Here is a 27,542-nt window from a genome sequence, read left to right on the forward strand (position 1 = left end):
TGCAATCATTAACAAGTAATGTTAACAAATATGTTTTATTGACCATTGTATTTAATAAGGTCAAAGTATCATGGATATTTTTTTGAATATTAAGTTTCAACCAGACTCAGAAAAACAGAGGTAATCTAGAATAAGCTTGTATTTCTCGAGGTGCATCTTGTGCAGCCATGTTGGTTTACGATAACAAAGCATTTCTCATTATATCCTACATTCGACTCTCTTTGAATGACCACTCTCGTAAGCGACCATCCCGTAAGCGACTATTTTATTAATTTCCCGTTTTGTTCCCCATATAAACTCTGTAAAAAAACTCTCTCATAAGCGACCACTCTCGTAAGCAACCGCAACGAACTTTTAAAATTTTGGAATTTTTCATTATTTCTCCTCTCCCGTAAGCGACCACCCAAGAGCCAGTCAATAACAGATCCTTTAACAATAAAAAATTTAAGAACAAGAGTCATCGGGTATTAAAATCTGACGAAGCTAGTATTGGCAATTATAGAACGTCTGTAAACATATAGCACAGTTTACTAAAACAGTTTAATCGTTAATACAGTAGTTGTAACACGTGAGCTACAAATTATAAATGGTTTAGGCTTCCTGTTTTAACTCTCTCGTATGCGACCATCTCCCATATATAAGCGACCACTTTCTCCTACCTGGCCCTGGGGTGTGCGTGGTCGCTTACGAGAGAGTGAACTGTCATGTGGTCGCACACCATCCATAAGAACTTAGGAACCAGTGATTATTGTCTTAAAGGGAAGAGGGGCTTGAAGAATTTAGGAGGAATCACATGGAGTATTGAAAATTAATGGAGGAGGGAGAACAGCTAAAATTTACAAGTATCAATATGTTGTTCAAGGAGTAAGATAATGCTCTTTTGCAGGATTGGTTGCTCTTGTAAATACAGAACCCCCTCCTTTTCAAGGCAAGTAATAATGACCAGTTCCTAATAATATTTGCCTCAATGTAAATTAGTAGTAGATATAATAGTCAGACTACAGATAATACTAGTTTCATGATTTTGAAATTGTTATGGAATTGACACGAGGTACTTGAGTAATATATCAATATCGATCATTCAATATTGACATGACAGCTAACATTAAACCACTTTTGCTATTTTTACTGAAAATAATAATACTATAATAATACTAATAATAATAATAATAATAATAAAAGGTTACTGGCTTGTCTACAAATGCACTGAAAAAATACTTAAAACATTTATACAAAATAATAGTATATACTAGTAATATGATTAACATTAATAACTTAACATTAATAAGAGCACAGCTCTTTTTCTTGCACTTATAAGTAATTACAAGGTGTCAATTAATGGACAAACTAACAATATATTATATATTTATTCAAATGGATGATAAATACTTATTGATCATCACAAGGGAAGGTACATTCTTTATGGGGAGGGGGAGAGCTGGGGGATTCACAGCTGTAAACTTTTTAAAGGTTTGTTTAGTTTAATTCCACTTTTGCTGTAAGAAAATCATGATCCTGCTATTAGGTCAACAAGGAACTAGCTTTCGTCAAAATAACAAGGTTTGACCCTTATTTTTAAAGATGACCCTCCCCTTTGAAGCCCCCAGTCCTCCTCCCAATAAAAAATGTACATTACCTAACTCAAAGGTTTATACTTCTATCAAAATACCAATATGCTTTCATGACTAGCTTTCATGTATGTCCCTGGCTGGCATATCTCCAGCACCAAACAGCCTTTTTGGGTTTATCCCTGGCCTTTCAATACAGAAAGTAAAAGAAATGGATATATAGTTATAGTTTTAAGTTAGTTAAAAGTCTAAGGACATCACTAACTTTGGCCTCGATCACTGCTTATTCTGAATTTCAATGAGTCATGAGATGACATAATCTCTCACTGTTCTATCTTCAATGTAGCTATTTTAAGGTTGAGGAAAAAACTGTATTGAGTTGGCATTGCAGTTTATTGTGAGACTCATTGTAGGGGTCATATTTTCAAGACGGTATCTAGCTCATGCCTTAAAATGATCTCATTGCATTACAATGCCAACTCAACCCAGTTTTTCCCTCAACCCTGGAATGGCTCATTAGGTATAAGATTAGTAGGGCTGATCAGTAGAACCATGATATCCTTATCCTTTATATTATACTTTTAGAGGTCCAGCCTTCGTTAATCTTGTACCTATGGTTAGGGGGCCTTGCTGCATTTTTACTCATCTACACCAAGTAGTTTAACCTCGGCTATTTATCTCGTAAACCACACATTTATCTAGTAAGCACTCCATGATTTATACAATGGCTATGAATTCTCATGTTAAAAACCTATTAGAATTTTTTTCAATTTAATAATAATAATTATTATTGTTATTATTATCATCATTATTATCATTAACTTAATTTCAATATCTAATAATTAATTACAACTATAACCAATTACAATTATAACCAATTATGAGTGAATGAAAAGGAATTAAGAAATTCAATGCATGTATAATATAAAGTTTGTGTGTGAAGTATTCTAAATATTAATTAATTAATATATATACATATATTACCTTACCTAAAATATATATTTATATTTGATGCTAAAATATAAATTGTGATTGATCATGACATATTTAGAATATCTAGATGTGATACTTCAGGGCCTGGTTGTACGAAGCCTGGATATTGCTATGCAATGGATAAATCTTATCCAGTGGTAAATTTATTGGATAACAGCATCTATTTATCCACTGGATAAGGATTTATCTGCCAGATAGCGCTATTCAGCCTTTGTACAACCTGGCCCATATATTTTGTATGTTTCGCAAGAAGCGCAACAATCATAATAAGCATAAGACAATCTGAACTCTAAAAGAAGAGAAGGTTAAGTCTGAATTTCATATATCATATTCCAGCTCATATATCAATCTAAAATAGTAATAGTGATTAATAATACTTTATTCAAAAAAATGCAGATTACATATTTTGAAAAGGAAGACATTGAGGTTAGCCCTATATAAGTCCCCTAATTTAAAATAAATAAATAATTTTAAGAACTAATAATATATATATATATATATATATGTACAATACTAACTTCGAAAAATGTTCATGTGTTTCTTAAGTCTTGTTTTAAATTTATTTACGTTGGGTTCATCTGTATGATTTACTACGTTATTAGGAAGATCATTCCAAGATTTGATTATTCGCACAAAAAAAGAATATTTGTAACAATTTACTCTAGCAGATTTGGTCTGTATTTTAAATTGGTGATTAGCTCTCGTTTTCGTACTTTTACAAAGTTCAAAATAGTCACTGAAATCTAGACCGTTCATCTTGTGTACAATCTTATAGCACTCAACTAGAGAGAGGAATTCCCTTCTAAGTTGCAAAGAGTTCCATTTGAGTATCTTACATCTGTCTTCATATGCCATCTCTTGTCGTTTTTGACCAAGTGCGATGCGTGACGCTCTTCGTTGTATAGATTCAATTGCATGGATATCCTTTACTAGGTGTGGTGCCCAAACTGGGCATGCATATTCCAGAATGGGACGGACCAGTGATTTATAGAGTATGGAAAAGATTTCCTTATTTCTACTACCCGTGGTACGTTTAACTAAACCAAGGACTTTATTTGCTTTATGTACAATTGCTTCTACATGTTTGGACCAACTTAGATCGCTCGACATTATAACTCCAAGGTCTTTGTAGTCATGTACGTTCTTTAATGCTGTGTCGGATATGTGATATTGTGTTCTATTCTTATCACCCTTATGAGTTATCCTCATGGCTTCACACTTTTTAGGGTTAAACTTGACTTGCCAATCCGCCGCCCAGTCTTCTAAAGAAGCAAGGTCCGACTGTAGAGCTGTTACATCCCCAACGTCTATCTTGAGACTAGATGGCTAGCTTAACATTAGCTGCAAATGAGACCACAAAAAAGGATGGGCTAAACATTCATGACACATATCATCATACAAGTCATTAACTCAATTTAGGTCTCCCCTATTAGTAGAGTACTTGTACCCGTCTATAAGCTTAAGATGTTAATAAAGTCCTTATTATTATATAACCATTAGGAACCTGATTTCGTTTGGAAGACCAATCTATTGTCATTTTAATCTTATATAATCATATTTTTTAAACCAATCATTGAAATGGCTTCAGTAATATTATTTTTTCCATATGCTGTACATTTTTGTGGTAACTTTTTGGTAGGAATACTGTAACTTTCAAAAGAATTTATTTACTAGTACATCTGTGCCTATTCAAAAAACGGTTTTTGTAACATGAATTTAAGAATGGTTTATGATAGTTATCCAGGTTTCTTTGGTCAAACATAATTGGCAAAAGAATGAAATTTTCCTCAATTGTCAGATCCAACTACTTTAAATACCTTAAAATTTTTTGAAGTAGGCATTGTAAACAAATTATTATTATATCCTTACCTTTAAAATGTTTTAATTTTATGACCAAATACATAAACCCATTTTCAACCACTTTGGATACCTTATTTACCATATTTTTATAACAAAATTGACGAACAAAAACCTGTCCTGACAGTTTATATTATTATGATAATCATAAAATATCAGAACATTTGGAAGTCATTTTTTTGATACTTCTATATTATGTCTGAATGTATGTCATATTTGCAAGATACATCATAATAATTATAAGCCGATAGGTCATCCATCCTTAATTTCAATTGCATATTGTATACTTTTAATGCAAGAAGTGGTTATTGTAATTTATGGATGTATATTGAAGAGTGTTGGTAGATGCAAAAGAAATGCAATGTAACATGGCTTAGACATAGAATATTTCTAGCTACTGAAGGGCTACAAATAAGGCCAATAACCGGACAAATGTCCAGCCAGAATTTGAACTTACCCGGTCAAATCTTTTCCTTGACCAGCCATTATTTGGAGCCCTGTACTAAACACTTTAATGATGAAATGGATGATTTGTATCAATGAGTACCTCACACTAACTAGTGGCATGGTCATTTCCCATCAGATAATCAAACATGATTAATAATCATGCAATCTGTCAGTGCAAGGTACATCTCATAATAAACATTTCTTTACATAAATACTTTCCTATATTAATTGTCCCTGACTATCTTAAATCTATTAAATTACCAATACATATTTAAATAAAAGATTTTTAATTGCATAAAGCCTATGGCTGCGGAAAAAAAAAAGTGAAAATAATATTGACAGTAAAATACAATTTAGCTAATGTATGCCTCCTGTAATATTATCATGATTTAAAACTTTAAATACAAGTTTCAGAGTCAAATATTAAAAAGTTATACTTGTAATATCAAGGCAAGGTTAGGACTCGAAGGACAAAAATTATCACATATCTATCAATTTCTATGTAAAGAACCATATTTTTAATACTATAAATTTTTAATAGCCATAATATTTTATGGATAGAGTGTTTAAAGGGTAACATTTTAGGTATTGACTCTGAAAGCTAGTTGACACTATTGACACTAGAAACACAAGCAAATTGGCATATCTTTGTTGTGGTTGCAGCTGCAATTTTGTCTGATGCTTATGCTTGTGGTACTAGTGTGAGTCCAATTAAAAACAAAGCTTATCTTGTGTATACTAAAGCAGCCAAGGTTCCAATGCCTAATGTTGTAATAAATACACCTTTCCACCAAGAACTATCATTTGTTTTATCTCTGAATTGCTTGTTTAGGCCCTCCTATAAAAAAAGAGAATAGGATAATAATAATTGTGATAATATCATTACTTAAAAGTCAATAACCAGTGGAAACATGCAGCTGCTTTCCTAAGAGACTATTTTACAATGTGCTGTCGAAATTGCTGATTCACATGAAATAATTGCTGATTTATTTAGTTGCCATGACAATTACATTTGATAGCAACAGGGCGTATTATTACTGAGGTTAGTACTTGTAAATGTTTTGACCAATCAAACAGCAGTGGCCAATAGATATATTATTGCATGTTTGCATTAAACATACAAGAACACCAATTATTCAATTATTACCATATTGTAGTAATATTTTTGATCTTAGACATGCAAAGTAAAACTAAACTCAGTTATTAGTGATAAAATGCTTGCCAAACATGATTCTTAAGGATCCTGACAGGATTAAACTTAATTAAGGCAATAACAATATATTGTATATTGAAAAACAAAACTTTTATATCTGTCATATTTAGAGAAAAGAAAAGAAAAAATCAATGCAAGGAAACAGTGACCAAAACTTTTAGAAAATTTTAGAAATTCATAATTTGCAGAAAAATTAAGGAATCAAGAATAAATTGCCCATTTTTAATCAAATTTAAGAAATTAAACTATTTTGTTTGTTTTCATGTCATTTGAGGTAGGTGGGTAAACCATCTCTTTTAAAAATAAATCATTTGACTAGTTTTAGAGAGGAAGTCTATACCAACTAGAAACTGAAAGTGTTCTTCCTTCAAATTCATTATTTATTCAAATAACTGAAATTCTAAAGATTTTTTGACATTTTCCTCCTACTTAGTTTTTGCCAACATTGTACATTTCAGAGTTATAATCGGAATTTGTAACGCACGAATTTTATAAAAACAAGTCGTAAAGAAGTGTAAATTGTGTAATAATGAATTCTTACCCATCCACCATCATTGTAAATCCATTCACTTAATCCAGCAACGTACTTAGCAATCCAGTCGGTCACTAGATCAACCAAGTCTTTCATGTTATGTTGTTCACAGTAAACAGCAAGTCTTCCACCAAATGCATAAAGTACAACTATTCTTCCCCAGTTTACTCCATCGGCGAAGACTTCTCCGGCGATTTCAACAAACGTAGTGTAAGCCGTGCTTCTAGAAAAGTTTAGTTTGTGGCATAAGTGATTTAACAGTGCCGGGTATTGCTCCTCGATCTTATCTGCCAATTTTCTCAAAGTTTCCGCAACGGTGTTAGGTGGTTTATGGTTCTTACCAAGTCTATAAGCAATAATATCCTTTGCTAGCAGTTCTGATTGTTTTACAACCTCTGGATAGCATGTCCTTGGATCGTCTGAATTGAGTTCCATGGGTTTCTTGATTTTTAGTGAATATTTGAAAATATTTTTGTTCAAAGACCACTCAGTATTTCACTTCTAGTCAGCTCACTTTAGTTCACACGGCCATTTTTCGACGATTTGTTTATGAAAATAACGTGGTCAGACATTAAAATAAATCACAAATGAAGTACAACACAAAATAAACATCGCTGCATGCTCAACGTTAGATTCGAAAGGAAAGAGAAGCTGTTGATGGCAAGGAAGAGCTTTTCCCACACACAGTTGTTGCAAGCTTAACGGAGGCGAGCGAGAAAGCCAATTATTAATATTCATGACATTGAAATGACGCTCTCTGATTGGTTCAAAAGTGTAAATAAGTATTTAATATTTGACTTTTATGCCTAATTTCTATTTTCTGCTTGCCTCCTTGCACTAATGAATAGCCCAATGTCTTTTTAAAATTTTAAAATTTAAATCGTATTTTCATGAAAATTTCATGTAATAATATCAAGCATTTAACTGTCTTATAAAAGCTTGTTTCTTATGACGTAACTCGCCTGCTGCTCACGCATGCGTAGTGTTGTTCATCGATGAGTCAGTGCAAGTCCAATCAAGTCTCGAATACTAATCTCTGATTCGTGGAAATAACATGACGTACTTCTATATTTAGAGAACGCATTTTTCTGAGGAAAATTTCGTTCGAGCAAAATAGAAACAAACATTGCGCGGCAGAAGAGGCGAGTTTGAATTAACGAAGTAAATATAATTTGTCATCCACAAGGAGAAAACATCACCAGCATCTTCTATCATAGCTTTCTACGACCTTTTCATCGGATACCAAATATGCTCACTGTTTTTTCGAGACCAAGGCGCAGACTGAGTTGCCCGTGTTGTTGATTTTCTACAAGAGCTAAAGGAAATTGGATTTTCCTCTCTCCTCGACGAAATAGAACATTGAGGGTAACAGAAAGTAATATTTAACAACAAATATTGTTTTAACTTTCCATGTAAAAGTTTAAGCGCAGTTTTCTGGAATTTGAAGATATATTTATATCACCTGAACGAATCAAGGCAGGCCCATTTTAGAGCAACTCGTGTATCATCACCTTCGAAACATAATTTCATCTAACCAAATGGATGGTTTACGAGTCTTTGCCGAGAGAGAAAGGCAAAGGACTAGGAACATTATACCAAGAGACAATGCCAGGGATGAAATCCATGGAGTGGAAGTTGTACAAGGAACTGAGATTGTCAACCGAATAAATAGTGCTACTCAAATGACGCACCAAAATATAGTTGATCTTGTCAGCTCAAACAATAACAACGATCTGGGTCCACGTGAAGTAGGTTTAATTTTGAGAGCTATAGGAGATGATTTAAATATGAGGGCATTTGTTCGTCATAGCCCTACAGGATAAGGTCCAGATATCCTTATCATCGAAGCTGCTACCGTTGACAAGATTATTCCAAAGCTCCACCATTTTGCTGATCATGAGAAGCAATCGGCGAACGACCGATCATCGCTTCACTTGGATCCTATGTTTACAGCGACCCATCTAGTTGAAAACTTCATAAGCCAAGAATCATCAAAACTCAGTCCTTTAAACATGAATATTTTCTTTTGATTCGCGGATTTTCGTTTGTATCAAGCTTGCTGTGGGAATGATCATGAGTCCTGGCAAGTCCTCATTCCTGTAGAGCAAGCCCTCTCATAATTCCACCTTCATCTATCGAAAACAAAGATGCTAAAAACAATTTTGATTCCTTGGAATCAATATACATTTTCAAGCAGTTTTATGCTTGTTATTTTGCCACGTGTAAATCATATTCCATGTCAATCTAATTGAAGCAAAGCTATCTTGTAAATACTTCTGCATTTTTGATACCCTTTAGAGCTATATATATTACGAAGCTTTGTAAATACTTCATAAGTAAAAGCCAAAGACAGCTTATTCCAAGCTCCTAGAAAAATGGGATTATTTAAGTAAAATTTGTTAATAAAATATCCCATAAGAGCGCAACTTAATGCTGTATTTATGAGTTGAGTTATTAAACGTTTTGTTCGCTTATTTGTTTATTTATGCTAATTATAATTACGTACTTTGATCCAAGAGGAGGGGTTATGGCGGCAACCGTTCTCCACTAAAATGCGTTTTACATTCTCCTGTTTCCTATTAATTTTTTTCACCCTGGTAACGAGACCCTGACCTTCCTGATTCAGCTGGCAAAACGTCAAACTGATGATCCTATACAATTGCAAATCAGCAAATATAATAATAAACATTAATTTACTTAACTTGTTTCTGTTTTGGCAGAACAAACTTTTCAGGTTAGAAATTCAACTCACGTACGCACTTTCTATTCAGGGAAATTTTTTTTCATTTTCGTAGGTTTTTAAATTTTCCAAGGTCAAGTAATTAAACTGGCTAATTATCCGATTTGTATTAATACCCTTTCCCACTACTATTAAAATTACAAACAAATAAGTTTTAAAGAATTTTGAATTTGAACAATTGCCTTCATGCGTCCTATCTGATGTACAAAGTGCCACGCGACAGACACGTGCCCTGGTCGCACTGCATGTTATGTAATTAGATTAGTGTCACATCAAACGCAACATTACATCATTATCTCCAGAAGTTTCTTTTGCTGCAAGAATGTATCTTGAAATGTGAAAAAAGGGAAAACGTTCATATTTTATATGATCGAGAAACGCACATTAACTGATTTTTTTAATCGCATGATCGCATTTAAACGGTTAAGTCAAATATTCAATTCAATCACATTTGAAAAATAACTCGGATCTGCTAAAAAACACGAAGTACTTTCATTTTCTTTACATAATAGTTTTAAATGGTCCTCTCAGCTTTACTGCCACTTCGATACAGCACCCATAGCTTAGCCTCAGTCAGCAGATCCCCTCCCTCCCCTGTTCTCGTTGCATGCGGGTGGGACTCACTCTCTGATATCTTGATATATCACGCAAGTTAGTGAATATTTTCTTCTATGACCAATGGTGTGATCAATGTCACGTTATTAGTCACGTATGCAGCCCGCTTGATGATGCTTTAAGTCGGTCGCTTCCGATTCGTGAACATTTGACAGTCCGCACGTTTATTTTCGGATATATGCGCAACGAAGACGCTATATGACCCATAAAACCCAAACTTGAGAGAAATATTAATTTTCAACAAACTTTTTAAAGATATATATATATATATATAAAGATATTGCAATTTTGAGCCGCCAATAGGCGGTTTATGTGTTTATTATAGTCATCATCGTCAGACGACTTCCGTTGAGATCAGTCGCTAGTTGAGTATTGTTCATCATTAGGCACCAATGACTAAAACAGTATTTTCCCCCTTGGTTTCTCCCGAGGACGTCTATTAGTTTGCGCGCTTCAAACTTTTCTTGTTCCCACTCAATTTTCTAAGGAGTCTTGCCCTTACTTGATCGGACTTTGTTTCAAGGAATTCTTCAAAATCGAAGTTTTTTAAAGTAATGCTGTACTGCCTTTGTGCAAAGAATCGAATGGCGAAAAATTTGCCCAAGTAGTTTATCCCATTTTGACAGCCATTTTTAATGGTAAATTAAGTTAATAATTTTTCTTATTTCAGCGGGAAAACATCGATCATCAGTATTGTGCTAAGGATTGAGAACACAGGTCAGAGCCTAAGCTATCAAATGAGTATTTTTGATATGACTAACTGTTTTTTGTTTTTTATTACATCATTGGGGAAGGTTTAACGTCTTTCTCTGACAAATTTGAGCATATGCACAAGAAATGTGACCCTCTTCTCCGTTGTGCTTGTTGTACATTAAAAAAGTGGGCTTCACTTGTTTTCCATTCTGGTGAAACCATAAGGTCCCATAATTATCCATGTCATATTGATACTCGTTTAAACCAGTTTTTTTAGTTTTATGCTTTTATGACTGCTCATATTTCAGACATGCAGGATCCAATGGCCTGTGACGTAATCATGACGTATTGAGCAAGGGAATGACAAGCTGATCAGCCAGATTCTTGTACGCTTCGAATCAAATATTCTTATTAAGTTGTGCTTATGAAAACATTTAATAACTTAGTTGAACATTGAGGTAGGCATTTATCTTCTGTGCTGGAAAAGGGGCGAAAATTTGTCTAAGTTTATTGTACTCGATTGAAGAATTGATATCACATGTCAGGTTAATGACACCGCTCTATAGCTAGAAGTTGGTACCTAGCGATCTCGTCATGAAGGGGCATAGCATTTTATTGCTCATGTTTGTGCTCTTTAACTCATATTTTTGTCGTCCAGAGGATCCAGAATACAAATGTAAGTATTTTACTTTCGTCTCGTATGAAAAAACTGGTAAATAAGATCAATTTTTTCCGTAAAATCTTATTCAGACCTTTGTATGTTGTGAGTACATTATCAACATGGAGTCAAAAAGAATGCGCGAAGTGTTTGCATCAAGTTTAAATTTATAAATTATTGAACAAAGGAAGCGTATAGCTGACCAAATATCTGCTCTTAATTTCAGTATGTGAACTCAAAGCCCACCCTGTTTTTGGAAAGAAGGAAAAAGTGCATATTTTAAGAGGATATGGAGGAATATGTAAAGGATGTGACCTATTGAAAAACTGTACCACTTTTGATGGAAGTATTCAGATCCAAGGTTTTCATCAAGTACTCAACGGTGATTTGAAGAAAGAACTGCACTTTCCAAAGCTTACTGAAATAACTGGGCATTTATTAATCTCTCTGCTGTATAAAGTTAAAGATTTAGAGAGTATATTTCCCAATCTTGCTGTTATTCGAGGAAACCATTTGTTTCTAGACTACGCTTTGGTGATCTACCAAAATGATGGCCTCAACCAAATCAACTTGCCTTCACTCACAACCATCTTGAGTGGCGGAATTCGTATCGAGAAAAACATAAACCTATGCTATGTCAAAACAATAAGATGGAAGTCTATCATGAAAATGAATTCAGAAGATCCTTATTCATTAGTAACTACTTCGAATAACAACGACTGTTATGATTTGTGCTACAAAGGCAAATGTTTCCCTCCTGCTGGACACGGAGACTCGGGAAACCAGTATTGTTGGGGGTCAGGAACTGTCCATGATTACTCTTGCCAAAGATGTAAGTAGAAAACATACTAGTAAGGCTACTTTACGCCTCTAATTACTATAAGATAAAAACAAAATCAAATATAATTCTAATCGACCAGTTGATCGTCTTGACCTTGTGATAATATGCGCAACGTAGCCGATAGTGCATATTTTGTTCCACGTTCTCTATGCTAGTAATATTGTCAAAAACCATCGGGCTTTGATATATTAATAATTGTTTCATTTTTTGTGGTATTCAATATTTTTGATTATGATACAGATTCGTCGTTTTTTAAGCAATCATAACAAGAATTAGCAAAATACAGCTTGACCTAGTAAAGGTTATATCCGACCGCTCACGTTATTGCAATTTAGAGTCTGCATTTTATCGCTGTTTTTTGGCGTTGTTGCTGCAAAAGATATTCCTGGTGGCGTTTTTCGTTCTATTGCTGGGCATAACGTTTATTATTTCCAATTTGAACGTACTTTATGAATATCAGAAATACTGATTATTTTTATTTTTATGTCATGTTCATGCGTAACGCTCTTAATATATTGGCTTCATTGCTACGATCGAAACAAAGGAAACGATTGGTAATACATCACCGCAAACAATATAAACCCAAAAAACGTTATTAACTAACTGTGATAAAATAGGTAAATATGTTAATGATCGTCGTCTAGCTCAGACAAAAATAGTTGTGCTATTTTCTGAATTTTTTGTCAATTATGAGCAATTTAGCTCAGGAAATAATTAATCAATTTTATGCTCACTAGTTTGACACCTATTTTTTCCTGTTTTTCCATAACCGCCTACTCAATGTTTTTCATGTAGTTTCTAAAAACATTCCAGCCTTAGACAAATATTGATGTCATTAAGAGGAAATATCAATCAGGAATCTAAAGGGGTAGTGTCAATAGTGACATCTTATTTGTCAAAATAGGAGGTCTTTGTATAAATATGCAAGATAAACAGCAAAGTTCTGTCATCGTGTTTTTTAAGATAGGCATTCAATTGTTTCCCCTTGACCAAAACACCTGTTTTATTAGAAATAGTAGTTTATAAACTTTATAAAAAGGAAATTTGTTTCCAGTGCCAGAAAATCTCATCTTTTAATTAAAAATTATTTGCCAAATGCGAAGTGAATATCGGGGAATATTTACAGAGACTCTAGTCTTCGAGCGAAAATCAGCGCGTGAGATTTTAAATAATCTCCTGTGTATTTTTACTAAATAATAATAATAATAATGATAATAATGATAATAATATTAGTAGTAGCAGTAGTAGCAGTAGTAGCAGTAGTAATAGTAGTAATAGTAGTAGTAGTAATAGTAGTAATAGTAGTAGTAATAATAATAGTAGTAGTAGTAGTGGCAGTAATAGTATTAGTAGTAGTAAGTAATAATAATAATAATAGTAATAGCGAGCTGACATGATAATTGAAACAGGAACTCAGTGCAATTGATTATATCTTTTGTCATAAACAGGGTCTACAAATTTCAGTATTCTTGTCATAAACAGGGTACCCCTTTCAGAATCCCAATACCCAAATCCTGGTGGCGTACCCACACCCCCCGGGTTTTACTGTATTATTGTAATATCTTCTTTATTTGGATGAGACAAACACTAGTCAATCAGGTAACTCAATAGCCAATCAAGTAGCCAATCAATAAATAAAGAGTTTAATATTATTATTATTATCAGCGAAAGAATATGTTATTAAATTTGTATATGGTAAATCAGACCCGGGGGACTGACAGCTGCTGGCTTATTCTGAAAGCCCTGTTCTGTAATGATTTCTAATTATTAAAACATAACTTTGTTCCCTTTTAGTGTGTGACATGAAATGTGGAGATGCTGGATGCGTGAAAGGACAGAATAACTTATGTTGTCATCCGCAATGCCTTGGGGGCTGCTCCAAGATAAACTCTCCTTTCCACTGTTATGCCTGTAAGAATTTGCGTTTGAATACTGGAAAATGTGTCAGTAAATGTCCACCTGAATTACTGGAGGTAATACAGCAATGAGAATAATAAAAATATAATTTTTGCAATCACTACTATTTGAACAAGAAATTACTGTTTTAAGACTTTATATTAGGAAGCACAGGGTTTGAGCAATGAGATCCTTGTGTTCACGCCCATGCGACTCGGGTTGGATTCCCAGATTTAGTGTTTTATGTGATTAGAGTTGCTTGTTGGTTCTGTTTTTGTCTTCAAGGGTTTTTATCAGGGTTTTCTGGTTTTCCTCCCTCTATGAAAATCAACTTCTAAATTCTAACTGGAATATGGAACAAGGGACATGGGTTTATTTGCTACTGGCTATTATGTGCTAATCTTGTAAAACTGTTTACTATAAGTTAACAGACAGAACTTACTTCCAAAAGGTGTTCATATTCAGTGGACATGGTATATAAATGAGGGGTTTTAAAGGGTAAATTCCAAAAAAATATGCTTTCTAACCTTCCATTGTCATAATAGGTTGATAATTTCAGGTGTATTCCTCCTCCTTGTCCAAAGCTTTATAACAAGCTTGATGGAAGCTGTGTTAAAGAATGTCCTGCAGGATATGCAAAAGAAGGGAATGTCTGTGAAAAGTGTCTTGAGCAACGGTGCCCAAGAGGTTTGTGTTCTTTAATATGAAATAGACCTTTTCCAAATTTCCTTGAGTGACCACGAAACAATAGCTCCAGCTTGAGGTTGGACCTGATGTGTAATTCTTAGACGTACCTTGACTCGGAACCATTGTCTTATGATCACTCAAGGGAACTTGGAAAAGGTCTATTACAGCCATTCTCAATGAAATGCGCCACTCTAGCAATTGTTTTTGTTGCAACAAAGAAGCTTTTGGTGGACATCAATCAAGGCGTTTCTATGACATTCTATAGCCATATGCCCTTATAGCTTTGTGTTTTCCGACAATGTTATGGGAACGCCTTGTGATTGACGTCCACCAAAACCTTCTTCATCAGGACAGAAACAATCGCTAGAATGTCGTGTGATTGAGAAGGTTTTGACCCCACATCCAAAATGGTCTATGAGTCATTATAAAATTACTGTTATGAATGTCGCACTCTGATTGGTTTGGAGCGCGTGCTTTATGAGAACACATTGCATGCGCGTGCACTTTCCGTTGCTTTATTCCTATCTATTATTGTAATTTTTATTTTATAAAAGAAATAAAAAACTTGCTGGCTGTGCTGTGTGCAGTCATAAAGCACTTGGGGATTAGCAGAACACTCGAGAAGTGTCCAGAAGCACTCCGCTACGCGTCGTGCTTCTCCTAACACTTCTCTCGTGTTCTGCCAACCCCCTTTATGACAGCACGTGCGCGCGTTTTCCATTTCTTCAATAGCCCATGAGGCTGGGCTTGAAGATCATGAGGGAGAGTGGTCTAATTGTTTTAGTATAAACCTACTAATTGGTTAAATATAGATGCAAACAATTTGAAATTGGTTTGAAATAATTATATTTTTGCACTGTTTTGGTTACAATAACCGGCACTTTTCACTACTAATGGTCTATCACTAATAGACCACTAGTAGCTTAGCCAATCAGAGTGCAGGATTTCGATAGACCATTAGTAGGTTTATACTAATGCCTGTTATTCATATACTTTTATTTGATTACAGTTTGTAGTGTGAAACAATCAGCAATAAATAGTGATGAAGGAAAACCAATAATTGACTCCCTGAATTCATTGAGAGAATACAAAGGCTGTACAGAAATAGATGGAACTCTCGAAATCAGAATAAGAGGAGGTGGTGGTAAGTAGTGGGGAAAAACTTACAACAACACTGAATTAATTGAATATTTAATTACAAGTATTAAGTATTACAAGTATTATTTTTCTTGGCTATTGTGATCAATCTGCACAATATGGTAAGGTGTCGCTAAGTAGTTGGTAAGTGGTTGGTAAGTGACACCTTACTGACACCTTCCCCTACAGTGTGTATTGATTACAATAGCCATTTTTCTTTTTACAATTTTCTTGCAGCAACAATCTACAGGGATCTAGAAGAAAATCTTGGCATGATAGAAAAAGTTAAGGGATATGTCTTGATTCGACAGTCGTTGTCTTTGGTGTCTTTAAAGTTTCTTAAAAACTTAAAGATTATTGAACCTAGAAAGACGTTCAGCATTACAGAGAAGAAAATGGTTCCCTTTTTGTATAATAACAGGTTAGTTTACACACAATCTTCGGTTTTCAGTAGATGACTTTGTTAGTAAACAGGGAAGGCTACCCTCTCTATTTACACAGTCCCTGTACATTGCTCATGATGCATTCTAGAGATTGAACTGTCAGCAATTTTAGTTTAAACAGTTTAAAAGAGATGTCTTATATACTTTTCCCTTGGTCTGACATACAATTCTATATATCAACAGATATGCATTGACAATCATGGAGAACCCAAAACTGGAAGCCATGTGGGATTACTTTCCTAATTTTACTATTAAACATGGAGGTTTATTGGTGCGCATGAATCCTAGGCTTTGTACAAATAAAATTGAACCTTTGATTGATGTCTTGAAATGGAACAACTCAAGTAATGGACAAAATATTGATGTATCTCAGACAACTAATGGCAATGATGTAGCTTGTGAGTATGATATAGTTCACTCATATGCATTATTAAACCAATACAACAACAACTTATGTTATATTTTTATTTTTAGGTAGTTGCTTGATCCCCCAACCCCCCCACACCACCCCCACACCACCCCCTGGTATTTATTGGTACAATTTGACAGAGTTAAAAATGATGTTGGGGTTCATACCTATTTTATATTTCAAATTGTAATCTCTGTAATGGCTGTAACGGCAGTTCTGTGTCGTCATTGGTTTCAGGTGAAGTAGAGACAATAAACATGACAGTGAGAGAGATCATAAAGCCTTCATTCATGCAGCGATGCTCACATATTTGCATAGAAGTAAAATGGAATGAAGTGAGAATTGATGAAGATTATCGTAATGTGCTGTTTTACACCATATCCTATAGAGAAGCGTAAGTCTATGCCAAATATTATACAACAAGTATTCAGTATTATATTTTAAATATTATGGAAAGCATAATTGATCTACCTCTCACCAATGCTAGGTTTGTGGCAGGAGGCCCACATTCGAGTCCCCTCACCACCGAAGAGTTTGTTTGATGTGTTGTTCTCTCATATGCTAGAAGGGTTTTTCTCAGGTTTTCCTTGGCTCCCTTCATAACAATTAGTTTAGTTGTTTGTGAGTTGAGTGTGAGTTGAGTTGTTATGTGAGTTGAGTGTTGTGTGTATAAGATGTACATTGAATGTAGTGGTAGTTTGTATGAACGATGAAGTGTCCCCAATTAGTAAAAGGTGCTAGAATGACTAAAGCCTCTTAAAAAAAAAGATTTATTGTAAATTTATGATAAGCATAAATCTTGGGAAGCACACATGGACTGTAGCAGTGAGAGCTCAAGGCTACCCAGGTCCAATTCCCGGACTTGTTGTCATATGACTTGTGTGTAGAAGTTCTTGTTGGTACTTTCCTGTGCTTCAAAGGTTTTTGTCCAGGTTCTCTTCCAGGTTTTTCCTCCCTGTGCAAAAATTAACTTCTTAATTCCAATTGGAATTCAGTGGATGAAAAGCCTTTTCCTGTTGAAGCACTTTTAATTCCCATTTATCATATGACCGTGAATCTTAGAGCCTGGACACTAGCAAATCGAGCAATCTGATTGGATAGATCGCATTGCGGACTGGTCTAGATTCTCCTGTATTAACCGGTCCGATCGCATATTAATCTTACGGCAAAAACATTTTGTCCTTTTCAATGAAAAGTGGTCATATAATAAAACTCTTATCAACCGAGCTTGGTCGGTCTGTACGGGATAATCTTAACCTCGGTCGGATACAGACCTCGGTCAAGATTATCCCGTACAGACCTCCCGCTCAGTTAATAAGATCTAATTATTGATTTGTCTTATTGATTTATTGATTTCGTATTTTATCTATAAAGATAATCATGGTACTTTTTATAACTGCAGGCCAAACACAGAGATTACTCAATTTGATGATGTTGGTGCTTGTAGCAACCAAGATGTGTAAGCTCATTCATATTTGTTTCCTGTCATTTCAATTAGTCAAGATAACTGCAAATTATGATGCAAAGCTGTTTTGCTCCAAAGAAAATCTGTTGGTTTGCTTCCCTGAAATGTTAGAAAATAAGTTAGCTTGTTAAGCCTGGTTCACACGAGCAACGCAAACGCAAGCACAAACGCAAACGCAAGAAAACTACGTGTGAACTACAGTAACACAAACGCAAACGCAAGGAATGGAAAATTTTCCATTTTCTTGTGCTTGCGTTTGCGTTTGCGTTTTTAACGTGTGAACCGGAGAAAACGCAAGCACAAACGCAAGACGTGGTTCACACGAGCAACGCAAACGCAAATACAAGGAAAACATGTGTGAACTATAAACAATCACCACTGCACATGCGTATCTTAATTTACTTGCATTTGCGTTGTACCTGTGAACATTGCTTGCATTTGTGTTTGCGTTGCTCATGTGAACCAGGCTTTAATTCTCATAGACAAAATGGCGAAATAAAATAGCCAAAACAGCTTTGGCATTGGCATACGGAACCTTTTTGCTTGCTTGATTGCCACTAACAAAATAATCACAATGTTTTGCTTAAACTATCCATCAATTGCTTATTATCTTCTTGTGCATAAAAAATATGCTGAGATGTAGCCCAGTACTTCATTATAGATGTAGGCTTGTACTTCATTATAAATGTAGGTCTGTACTTCATTATTTTACAGGATAAACAAATAATAACTAAAATCAAACACCTTCACTTTTTTCTTATTGATAAATTTAGGTGGAAAAGAGTTGATGTCTCTGTCAGAGCCCAAGAAATGTAAGTATCCAGGGTTTTCTAGTTGGTGAAGCTGGTGTTTTGAATATTAAATATGGTATATTATTGTTCCAGGATAAATGCAAGTGGCAACAGCTATGGTTCATTTCGAGACCACAGTAGAGTTATTAGTACCCTGAAGCCATATACACTCTATGCTTTTTATGTGGAGGTTGTAACGCTGAATAAGAAAGGAGCAAGAAGCAGCCTAAAGTTCCTGAAAACCCGGGAAATGGGTAAGATTGGTATTAAAAGCATTCATCCAGGAATATGAAAAAGGGGGGTTGGAAAAATTTGGTTTTATTAAGACGAATCTCAATTCTGAACATGAAAAATAAGATCAATATATGAGGTTTGCAGGTATTCTCCCAAAGTTACTCTAACAAGGCAATATTGCTATTAAAGCAATGATGTTTTGCATATTTCATTTCTCATTTTTGTTTTAAGGAGTGTACTTTATTAGAATGGTTGGAAAACTTATGTACAAGTCAATATCGTGTGGTGTGGGGTGAGGAATTCTTTTTCTTCACTAGGTTTCATTCCTTTGAGCACTAAAATGGTTGATTCTCTCTAGAGAAGGTTACGCATATCCTTCACAATGGTTACAAAACTAGGTTTGGAAACTCTACTGAAGAAAGTGCCTGCTCTTTCATTAAGCTGCTGCCACTTAGGAATGTGGGTACAAACACATCCTACTACCTCATGGTCAACTTCGTTAAAATCATGTGACATCATTGTTGTATTTCATTTGATGTTTGACAATATATTATGACAGCCAATTAACACCAATCACAAATAGTATGGGTTAGCAAATTAGCAAACTGAATACAGCTGTACAGTACAGTTTCATCCTGAGGACTGATACAAAGATATGGTTTCTGGAAAGGAGGTTTCCTGCATTCTGTGGATATTTAGGACTTAAAAAAGTATTTGAAATATTTCCATACTTAATGAGGGGGCCCATGTTGTTTGGTTCAGAAATAACGTTTAAAACCACAGGAAAAGTAAGGTTATAGTATAGATGTTACCGGACTGATGATGTGTAGAAAGTAGTATGGGGTTTGAATAAACAATATGGGCAACTAGCTAGTGATTACATCCACTGATGACAAAAGACTTTTCCCATTAATAGCAAGCAAAGTTCTTCCACTAGGTTTTGATGTATCGTACAAAAATCAATACTGTTCATTGTATTACAGTTCCTTCAGCTGTTGTTGGTTTAGAAGTCAGTTACTTGGATCCTCACTCACTTCTTGTCAAATGGCAGCCACCTCTCTTCCCTAATGGTAACATAACCAAGTATGTGATTAAGTATCAAGAGAGTCAATACTCTGTGTGGGAACAAGGAAACATTGATTGGTGTATCAGGCAGGCATTACCAAGTAGGAGAGTTAGAGTTGAAGATAACAAGAAAGATGAAAACAATGAAGGTATGTTGGTTGAGAAGTGATCTGAAAAACTTAAACATTCATAGTTGGGCGTAGTATCCAAATCCAATCCAATCCTTTATTTGTTAAAGCAGGTTAGGTTTACAAAATTTTAAAACAAATATTGCATCGACAGCCAACGGCTGATGTGGACCTGCTATATATATATATATATATAACAATATGATAAAATATAATAACCACTACTATAATCTAAAGAATTTAAAATGTAAAGGACTGGTGTAAGATTAAATTAATCATAATTAAAATCTGAACATACACCTACTTGGAAGAATGCCACCACAGGAAGAAAGGGGACACAAGTAATCCAGGCCACCATCCCCCCATGACAGAGCCCCCACAAGCAGGTGTACATATTATATGTAAATTAAATAAATAATAAATAAATAAAATACTAAAATAAACTTAATAATAGGCTTAATAATAAATAAAATCATCCTTCTTATTTGAAACAACAACAGCTTCTTTGGAGAAGTCATGTGTAACACCTGCTACTCAAATATGACAAATGTATTTTCATCTTGATATTTGAACAGGAAAATGTAACATCACTTGTGACTGTAACAAAGAGAAAGAAGTTGTTCGACCAGAAAAACAAGCTGCTATTTTTGCTAAGGAATTCCAAGATGCATTATTCAGGACGATCTTTACCAAGGATAAAGATGACAATCCCTCACCCACAACCAACAGGACTACGATCATACCAACCACAGAAATGTTATTACTGAATAGAACAAATTGTTCAAGGGAACAACAGGTTTGTAAATCACCTGTCTTAAAAATACTTGTATTTTGTCCTTAACTAGTTGTGCACCCTGTTATAGGATGCTCTTGTTTGATATAATAAAACGCTGTTTAATTATCTTTTCAAGTTTGAACCATCTCTGAACTTTGCTAAAATATATAGGAATAAATTGGTAAATATGTTTTGTCTGGTTTCTCTAATCATTACAGGAAAGTGGTCTGTGTGGTACTTCAACATCTCCTACTTCTAGTGCAAACACAGCATCTGGTGTATCAACCAGTTCACTGGTTTCACCCACTGGTAATCTAACCACCACTGATGCTGGAGGCAGTGGTGAGGTAACCCCTACATTTGTTACTCCTACTACAGCTATACCAATATTGACAGAAGTGGTGGATGGATCCAAGGCAGAGCTACGTTTAACTGGACTGAGGCATTTTACAGATTACACCATCATGGTATTAATGAGACCACTGATGTTGTTGACCAATTATCTAAATATTGCAACTAATAGAATCATGATATCTGTACTTTATCAGGTCTGTGCTTGTACGAAGGTACGATGTGCACAAGACACTGCTTGTTCAAGTACTAAGGGTCGTACTGGCAGGAAAGGTATGTATTGTTTAATAGGCTTTATCCATGGGGGTAAGGATTCTAACTGGGTTTTTTCCTTGTCATTTCAGCTTTTGCAGATAATCTCGGGGGACCAGCAACAGTGATAGTTCAAAATAACACAAAAAGGGTAATCAACTGGAATATAAGTTTCAAGTGTATTTGTAACCTGATTGTCTCAATCAATTATTATTACAGTAGTTAAAATGAGTTGATGTGAATAAACTTTGATTGTTTAATTGTTGTTTGTTTGTCTCATGTTTCTTTCCTGGTCATCGTTTCAGTACAACATATCATGGATTGCACCCAAGGACCCTAACTCTGTGGTGCTGAAGTATGACATTGAAATATTCCAAGTAAGTAGAGTAGTTTACTGTCTGTCATTGCAGTAATTTCTCTGCTTTCCCTCTCATTTTTAAAGAATTCCATCTCTTTTGTCTGTATAGCCATCCCGAGAAAAACCAGAAGTAGCTTGTCAGCTTGCAAAACAACCAACATGGATTGAAAGAGTTGGTATTGTGGGTAACTACAGTGCACGTATAAGGGCTATAACACCTGCTGGCAATGGATCATGGAGTAATACTGTGTATTTTGCTATTTCTGAGGAAACGAAAGAAAGTGAGTTCAGTCTTTGATCGTTACAAGTACTAAAAGAGTTCTTAAAAATATATTACTAGCTCAGCAAAGTAACTTTCTTGATCAATTTTCTTTCCTTTTTCAGTTAATAAAAATGCATTAGTAGAGAAGGGTACAAATGTTGGAGTGATAATAGGAGCAAGCTTAGCTGCCTGTAGTTTTATAATTCTAGCGTGTGGAGTTGTAATTTGGTACATTACACGGAAAAGGTAAATACTATCCATGGCAGAAGTCAAAAGTACTTAATCATACATCATCATCAATTTGTTCATCTCTTGATTTCATTTAGATATAAGGCTAAGCAAACCCATACTGTACTTTATGCGTCAGTCAACCCAGAATATTTGAATTCTACTGATGGTAAGTACCACATACTATCCTTGACTACATGTTTTTATCAGTAAGAAAGCTTTAAGACTGTGCTGCTCTGCACATAATATTGTAAAGGTAATCATTAAGAGCTCGACTGAAATATGAAACAGAAATTGATTATTAGGTTGTTTAATGTCAGTGCATGTGTGTGCAAAGCAGAATACATATTGTAGAGCTGTGTGTGGAAGAAAGTAAATAGAAACCAACAGAAGTCTACCAAAGTCTGGAGTACAGCCTGTAACAATATTACTTGTCATCAATGCTCTTGCCTTGTTCTCGCATTGGCCATTTCCAAGAGACAAAAATAAAAGAAGACACGGTGGCTATATCGAATGATAGTATGCGCATAGTAAGTACCTCACTCATTTTTGTACTTTATATTTTTTAGTGTATATCGCTGATGAATGGGAAGTTCCTCGAGATAAAATAAAATTGATCAGAGAGCTCGGTCAAGGGTCGTTTGGGATGGTGTTCGAAGGAGAAGCATTGGATATTGTGAAAGACAAACCTAAGTGTCGAGTAGCAGTTAAGGTATATAGATATTCTACATCAATCAAAATGATAATTATTATAACTCACTGTTGCTGTTTTGTAACACATTCAGACTGTTAGTGAAAATGCTTCAGTAAGAGACAGGATCGAGTTTCTACAGGAAGCTTCCATCATGAAGTAAGTAATTCTATGTTGTTATATAGTGATTCTAGATTTGAATGCGGCTAGGACTGATTGGCATGATCTGATTGATTGTTAGGGCATTTCATTGCCATCACGTGGTTGAGTTACTTGGTGTTGTGTCTGATGGACAACCAACTCTGGTCATCATGGAACTTATGCATAATGGTGACCTAAAAAACCACTTACGATCAAGAAGACCAGAGGTATGTTAAACTGATCTATATTAACACAAAAAATTCTATAGACGTAAAGTCCAACCATCATCTCTGTGTTTTGTAGGAAGGTGGTGAACTGCCTCCACCAACGCTGCCAGAAATGTTACAAATGGCAGGAGAAATAGCAGATGGGATGGCTTATCTAGCTTCACGAAAGTTTGTGCACAGGTAGGTTTGATATCATTTATTGGTCATTAATTATTTTTACTATAACATTGTGCATTGATATAAATATGTAAATGTTTAAACCCAGGGATCTTGCTGCTCGCAACTGCATGGTAAACGAAAACCTGACGGTTAAGATTGGAGGTAAAGAATACATGCATGTTTGTTTATGTCAAACTACAGTAGTAGTTGGCTAATTCAATATGAAATAACCATAACCTATATTATTTTACAATTCAATATGGTTTTTTTTCTCTTCAAGATTTTGGAATGACCCGTGATATCTACGAGACAGACTATTACAGGAAAGGAGGCAAAGGTTAGTATTGTTTTGTTGTGATAACATTAGGTTTTTTTTCAATATAAACATGACATTATTAATTTTCTTGCAGGCTTATTACCTGTACGTTGGATGGCTCCTGAATCCCTTAAGGATGGTATTTTCTCGTCTCCATCAGATGTCTGGTATGAATCACAAATCAAAAATTACATCATTAGCTATATCTTATGTTTTTGTAATTTTTATTTCATATCTATTTTTGGCAGGTCATATGGTGTAGTGTTGTGGGAGATGGCAACTCTTGCTTCCCAACCCTACCCCGGCAAGTCCAATGAAGAAGTTTTGAAATTTGTTGTTGATGGTGGTGTAATGGATAAACCAATGGATGCTCCCAATGAATTGTAAGTATAAATCTTTAGTCTCTTTTATCGTCATATGGATATATAAATATATTCTGAATTGTATATATATAGTATATTCCTCCATATTCTTAATTGTATACATGTATATAGTATATTTAGCTGGGTCTCCCTGATTAGCAAGGCACATGTGCCAAGCTAGAAGCTTGAGACTGGAATAAAGTTAATAATGATAATAATAATACTAATAATAATAATAATAATTTTTTTCAATCTTTTTTTTAATAGAAATAATAATAATAATAATATCCACTAAATTAATCTTGAATATTGGCTTACGATTGTTAAAATAGTTATATTATACTATAAACAAAAATAAAATGAAAAACTATAGGATTCAAAGTTCATAATCTCAATGCCATTATAATAATATATATATATATATTTTAATGAATTCAATTAACTATTAATAATGATAATAATAAAAGTTATAATAACGTTAATAAAGAGATTATGAATATAAAATAACAAAATAATATACATACAAATAATTACTTATTTATTGATAAAAACATATTGGTAAAATATAAAAAATAATAAATAATAATAATAATAATAATGATAATAACTAGGGGTGGAAAATATTCTTAATTTATTTGAGAGGCTTGAGTAGCTATTAATATATGGAGAGGCAGATGCAAGTGAGTATTTAGTGATTTGGTTGACCTGCTAAGGAAGGTTATCCCTGCGGATCGAATTCCCTCACGTACGCGTGAAAATCTGTTTGAGCAATGGCCTAATCTTATAAGTCTGCATTCCTCACATTCTTTACATTCCAGTTGATTATTATTATTGTTATTATTATTATTATTACTCTTATTATATTATATTATTATTGTTATTCTATTATAGCCTTGGCCACCCAAATACCTTCTTTCCAGTTTGAAATCTCTGTATACAAATTGAAGAAAAATATGAATCCAGTCTAGCACGACGTTATTGAGAGGAATGATCTCTGATTATCTTGTAACTTAGATGGACACTCAGCATGTGCTTCATTCACTGACTGCTAAAGTTGAACTTATGGTTTTGAATATTTGATCATTTCAGATATGATTTGATGACATTATGCTGGCAACATAGCCCCAAAGCAAGACCAACATTTCTCACTATCATTCACATGATAGAAGACAGCCTGTCCAATGAATTCAAGACCAAATCATTTTACTCCAATCTTTCTCGCGACCACTTACAGGAAATGTTAAAATTTAGGAGTTTTCATATCCCAAGACAACGAGCAGAAACCATCCAAACAGAGGCTGAATCAAGCGCATAGTTGCTGAATACTTCATTTTACAGGTTCATTCATTGAACACAAATAAAAGTTCCAAGTCAAGGTTGGAGTTGTCACGCATTTCAAAACTATGGTTTATCATGTATGGCAACTCCAACCTCAACTTGGAACTATTATTTGTGGTCCCTGAAAGGAACTGTAAAGAGGAGTATTGAATGATTTCAGAGAAGCCATATAAAACTGACCATTTCAATTGCATGTATTAGAGCATAATCAATTGATTTGTTCTATATCAACTGAGGAAACCCAACTGAGACAGTGCCCTCTGTTTGTGCTGTTTTACTGCAGCTACATTTGTCTTCATATGTATATGCTGAATTGTATCAAAGAATATTGAAATCATTTTGACTGAAGACAATCATCTGGGTTCCTTCCCTATGTAGGTGTGTACTCACAGAAATGCAATGAACGTTACCACTTGGGAGCGGGAGAGTACATTGATGAATGACCAATCAGGATTTATGAAGTTTGGCACACATGCATGTATATATAATTATGCTCGTTGTCCATTATTTTCATTGATATCACTCCTCATTTGATTGATTGAGTACTGAAATTAAGATCGTTTTGATTTCATCACCATTATATTTAGAATTTGTTAAAAAATATACATCATTGCGAAGGCTGAATGTTCACATGAAGTAATTGATCTCTTGATCCATGAATTATAAGAAATTGAGACATTCTCTTGTCTTTACATTACTGCATGTGAAACAAAACAAACAAACCCAATTAATGCAGGCTTACTTGTGCTCACCCGATTAGAAACATATTCATTTTTTCTTGCATTGATAACTCATAAACTTATTATATCCTATATACAGTAACGATCCATTCTTCTTCCCAGGAGCGATTATAATTATTTCCTTCTTTGCCAGGGTTTTATCGAAGTGTTAACATGTTTGGACAGCACAGAATGAGTAGGGGCTGGTGACTGTCACTAGAATTTACCAGTCAATAATGAGGGTATCATATTTTAAGATTGCATTATGGATTTGAAAGATTCCATGATTTGAATTGGAAGTTGTACATTTTAAAATTTAAGGTTGCTAAGCAATATCAAATCAATGTAATGCATTGTACATAGATTATAATACAACTCTAGAATAAAATAAATCTTGTTTATGTCAAATGATCATGTGATGTGTATTGCATTCTCGTGTAATAATAAAGAAATAGAAAATTATAAAGCACGCGGTGTTTTGCAAAACCTAAGAGAAGTGTTAGATGAAGCACAACGCTCCGCTTTCGTTCTTGGGCTTCCTGTGTCGCAGGGGGAAAAAGCAGAGCAGCATAAAAGGAGAGGGTCCAGTGTCTGGACTACAACAACATAGAAAGCTCTATCCCCATATCCCTTAGTGATGGATTGAGGGATGATCGATATTAACTTGTGAGAGCTGGAACGCAATTGGCCACTTTAGAAACGAGCAAGAGATAATTAAAATCAAATAAAACTCCCACCGTGTGTGGTTGATATATTGAACAGCCCCATGGTTTAATTACAGGTCATTTCGTTCGGGTTTAGATGACGCGGCTTTTTTTTCTTATTTGATTTTAATTATTTTAAAGCGTAAAAATGGGGATTCAAAAATACCCATATGATACCCATATAATCTTTGTCTGTCTGTCTGTCTGTCTGTCTGTCTGTCTCTCGATCGATTTAGTTATTCAACAC

At 34.5% G+C, this 27,542-nt stretch overlaps 3 protein-coding genes and 1 long non-coding RNA gene across 4 annotated transcripts; 1 reads left to right on the forward strand and 3 right to left on the reverse strand.

Annotated features, from left to right (window-relative positions):
- Positions 1-521: 521 nt before the first annotated feature.
- On the reverse strand, positions 522-5,010 carry LOC148914190 (uncharacterized). Its single transcript, XM_089025615.1, has 2 exons — positions 4,876-5,010; positions 522-3,902 (listed from the first exon to the last, which is right to left on the reverse strand). Exon 2 carries the CDS (start codon positions 3,768-3,770, stop codon positions 3,075-3,077), a length of 696 nt encoding a protein of 231 aa, XP_088881741.1. The 5' UTR covers positions 3,771-3,902; positions 4,876-5,010; the 3' UTR covers positions 522-3,074.
- On the reverse strand, positions 4,427-7,392 carry LOC116294607 (bcl-2-like protein 1). The gene is made up of 2 exons (XM_031702238.2): positions 6,620-7,392; positions 4,427-5,703 (listed from the first exon to the last, which is right to left on the reverse strand). The coding sequence occupies exons 1-2, from the start codon at positions 7,043-7,045 to the stop codon at positions 5,590-5,592; spliced, it is 540 nt and encodes a 179-aa protein (XP_031558098.1). The 5' UTR covers positions 7,046-7,392; the 3' UTR covers positions 4,427-5,589.
- A 3,658-nt stretch (positions 7,393-11,050) lies between these two features.
- Positions 11,051-26,999, forward strand: LOC148914191 (putative insulin-like peptide receptor). The gene is made up of 29 exons (XM_089025616.1): positions 11,051-11,334; positions 11,543-12,148; positions 13,952-14,130; positions 14,599-14,740; positions 15,750-15,884; positions 16,115-16,298; positions 16,504-16,718; positions 16,967-17,123; positions 18,132-18,188; positions 18,968-19,006; positions 19,079-19,239; positions 20,203-20,433; positions 20,988-21,208; positions 21,406-21,654; positions 21,736-21,811; positions 21,883-21,941; positions 22,096-22,167; positions 22,258-22,429; positions 22,533-22,656; positions 22,737-22,807; positions 23,208-23,350; positions 23,424-23,488; positions 23,571-23,697; positions 23,774-23,877; positions 23,963-24,018; positions 24,137-24,193; positions 24,267-24,339; positions 24,421-24,555; positions 25,624-26,999. The coding sequence occupies exons 1-29, from the start codon at positions 11,253-11,255 to the stop codon at positions 25,847-25,849; spliced, it is 4,218 nt and encodes a 1,405-aa protein (XP_088881742.1). The 5' UTR covers positions 11,051-11,252; the 3' UTR covers positions 25,850-26,999.
- Positions 20,490-24,406, reverse strand: LOC116294620 (uncharacterized). Its single transcript, XR_004196948.2, has 2 exons — positions 24,276-24,406; positions 20,490-22,411 (listed from the first exon to the last, which is right to left on the reverse strand). It is a non-coding gene; the product is annotated as an uncharacterized LOC116294620 (long non-coding RNA).
- Positions 27,000-27,542: the final 543 nt, after the last annotated feature.

The sequence above is a fragment of the Actinia tenebrosa genome, unplaced genomic scaffold (assembly GCF_029948245.1).
Source record: "Actinia tenebrosa isolate PJP-AT-01 unplaced genomic scaffold, QUT_ActTen_1.0 PGA_scaffold0__85_contigs__length_37466705, whole genome shotgun sequence".
In the NCBI taxonomy this organism is placed as follows: domain Eukaryota; kingdom Metazoa; phylum Cnidaria; class Anthozoa; order Actiniaria; family Actiniidae; genus Actinia; species Actinia tenebrosa.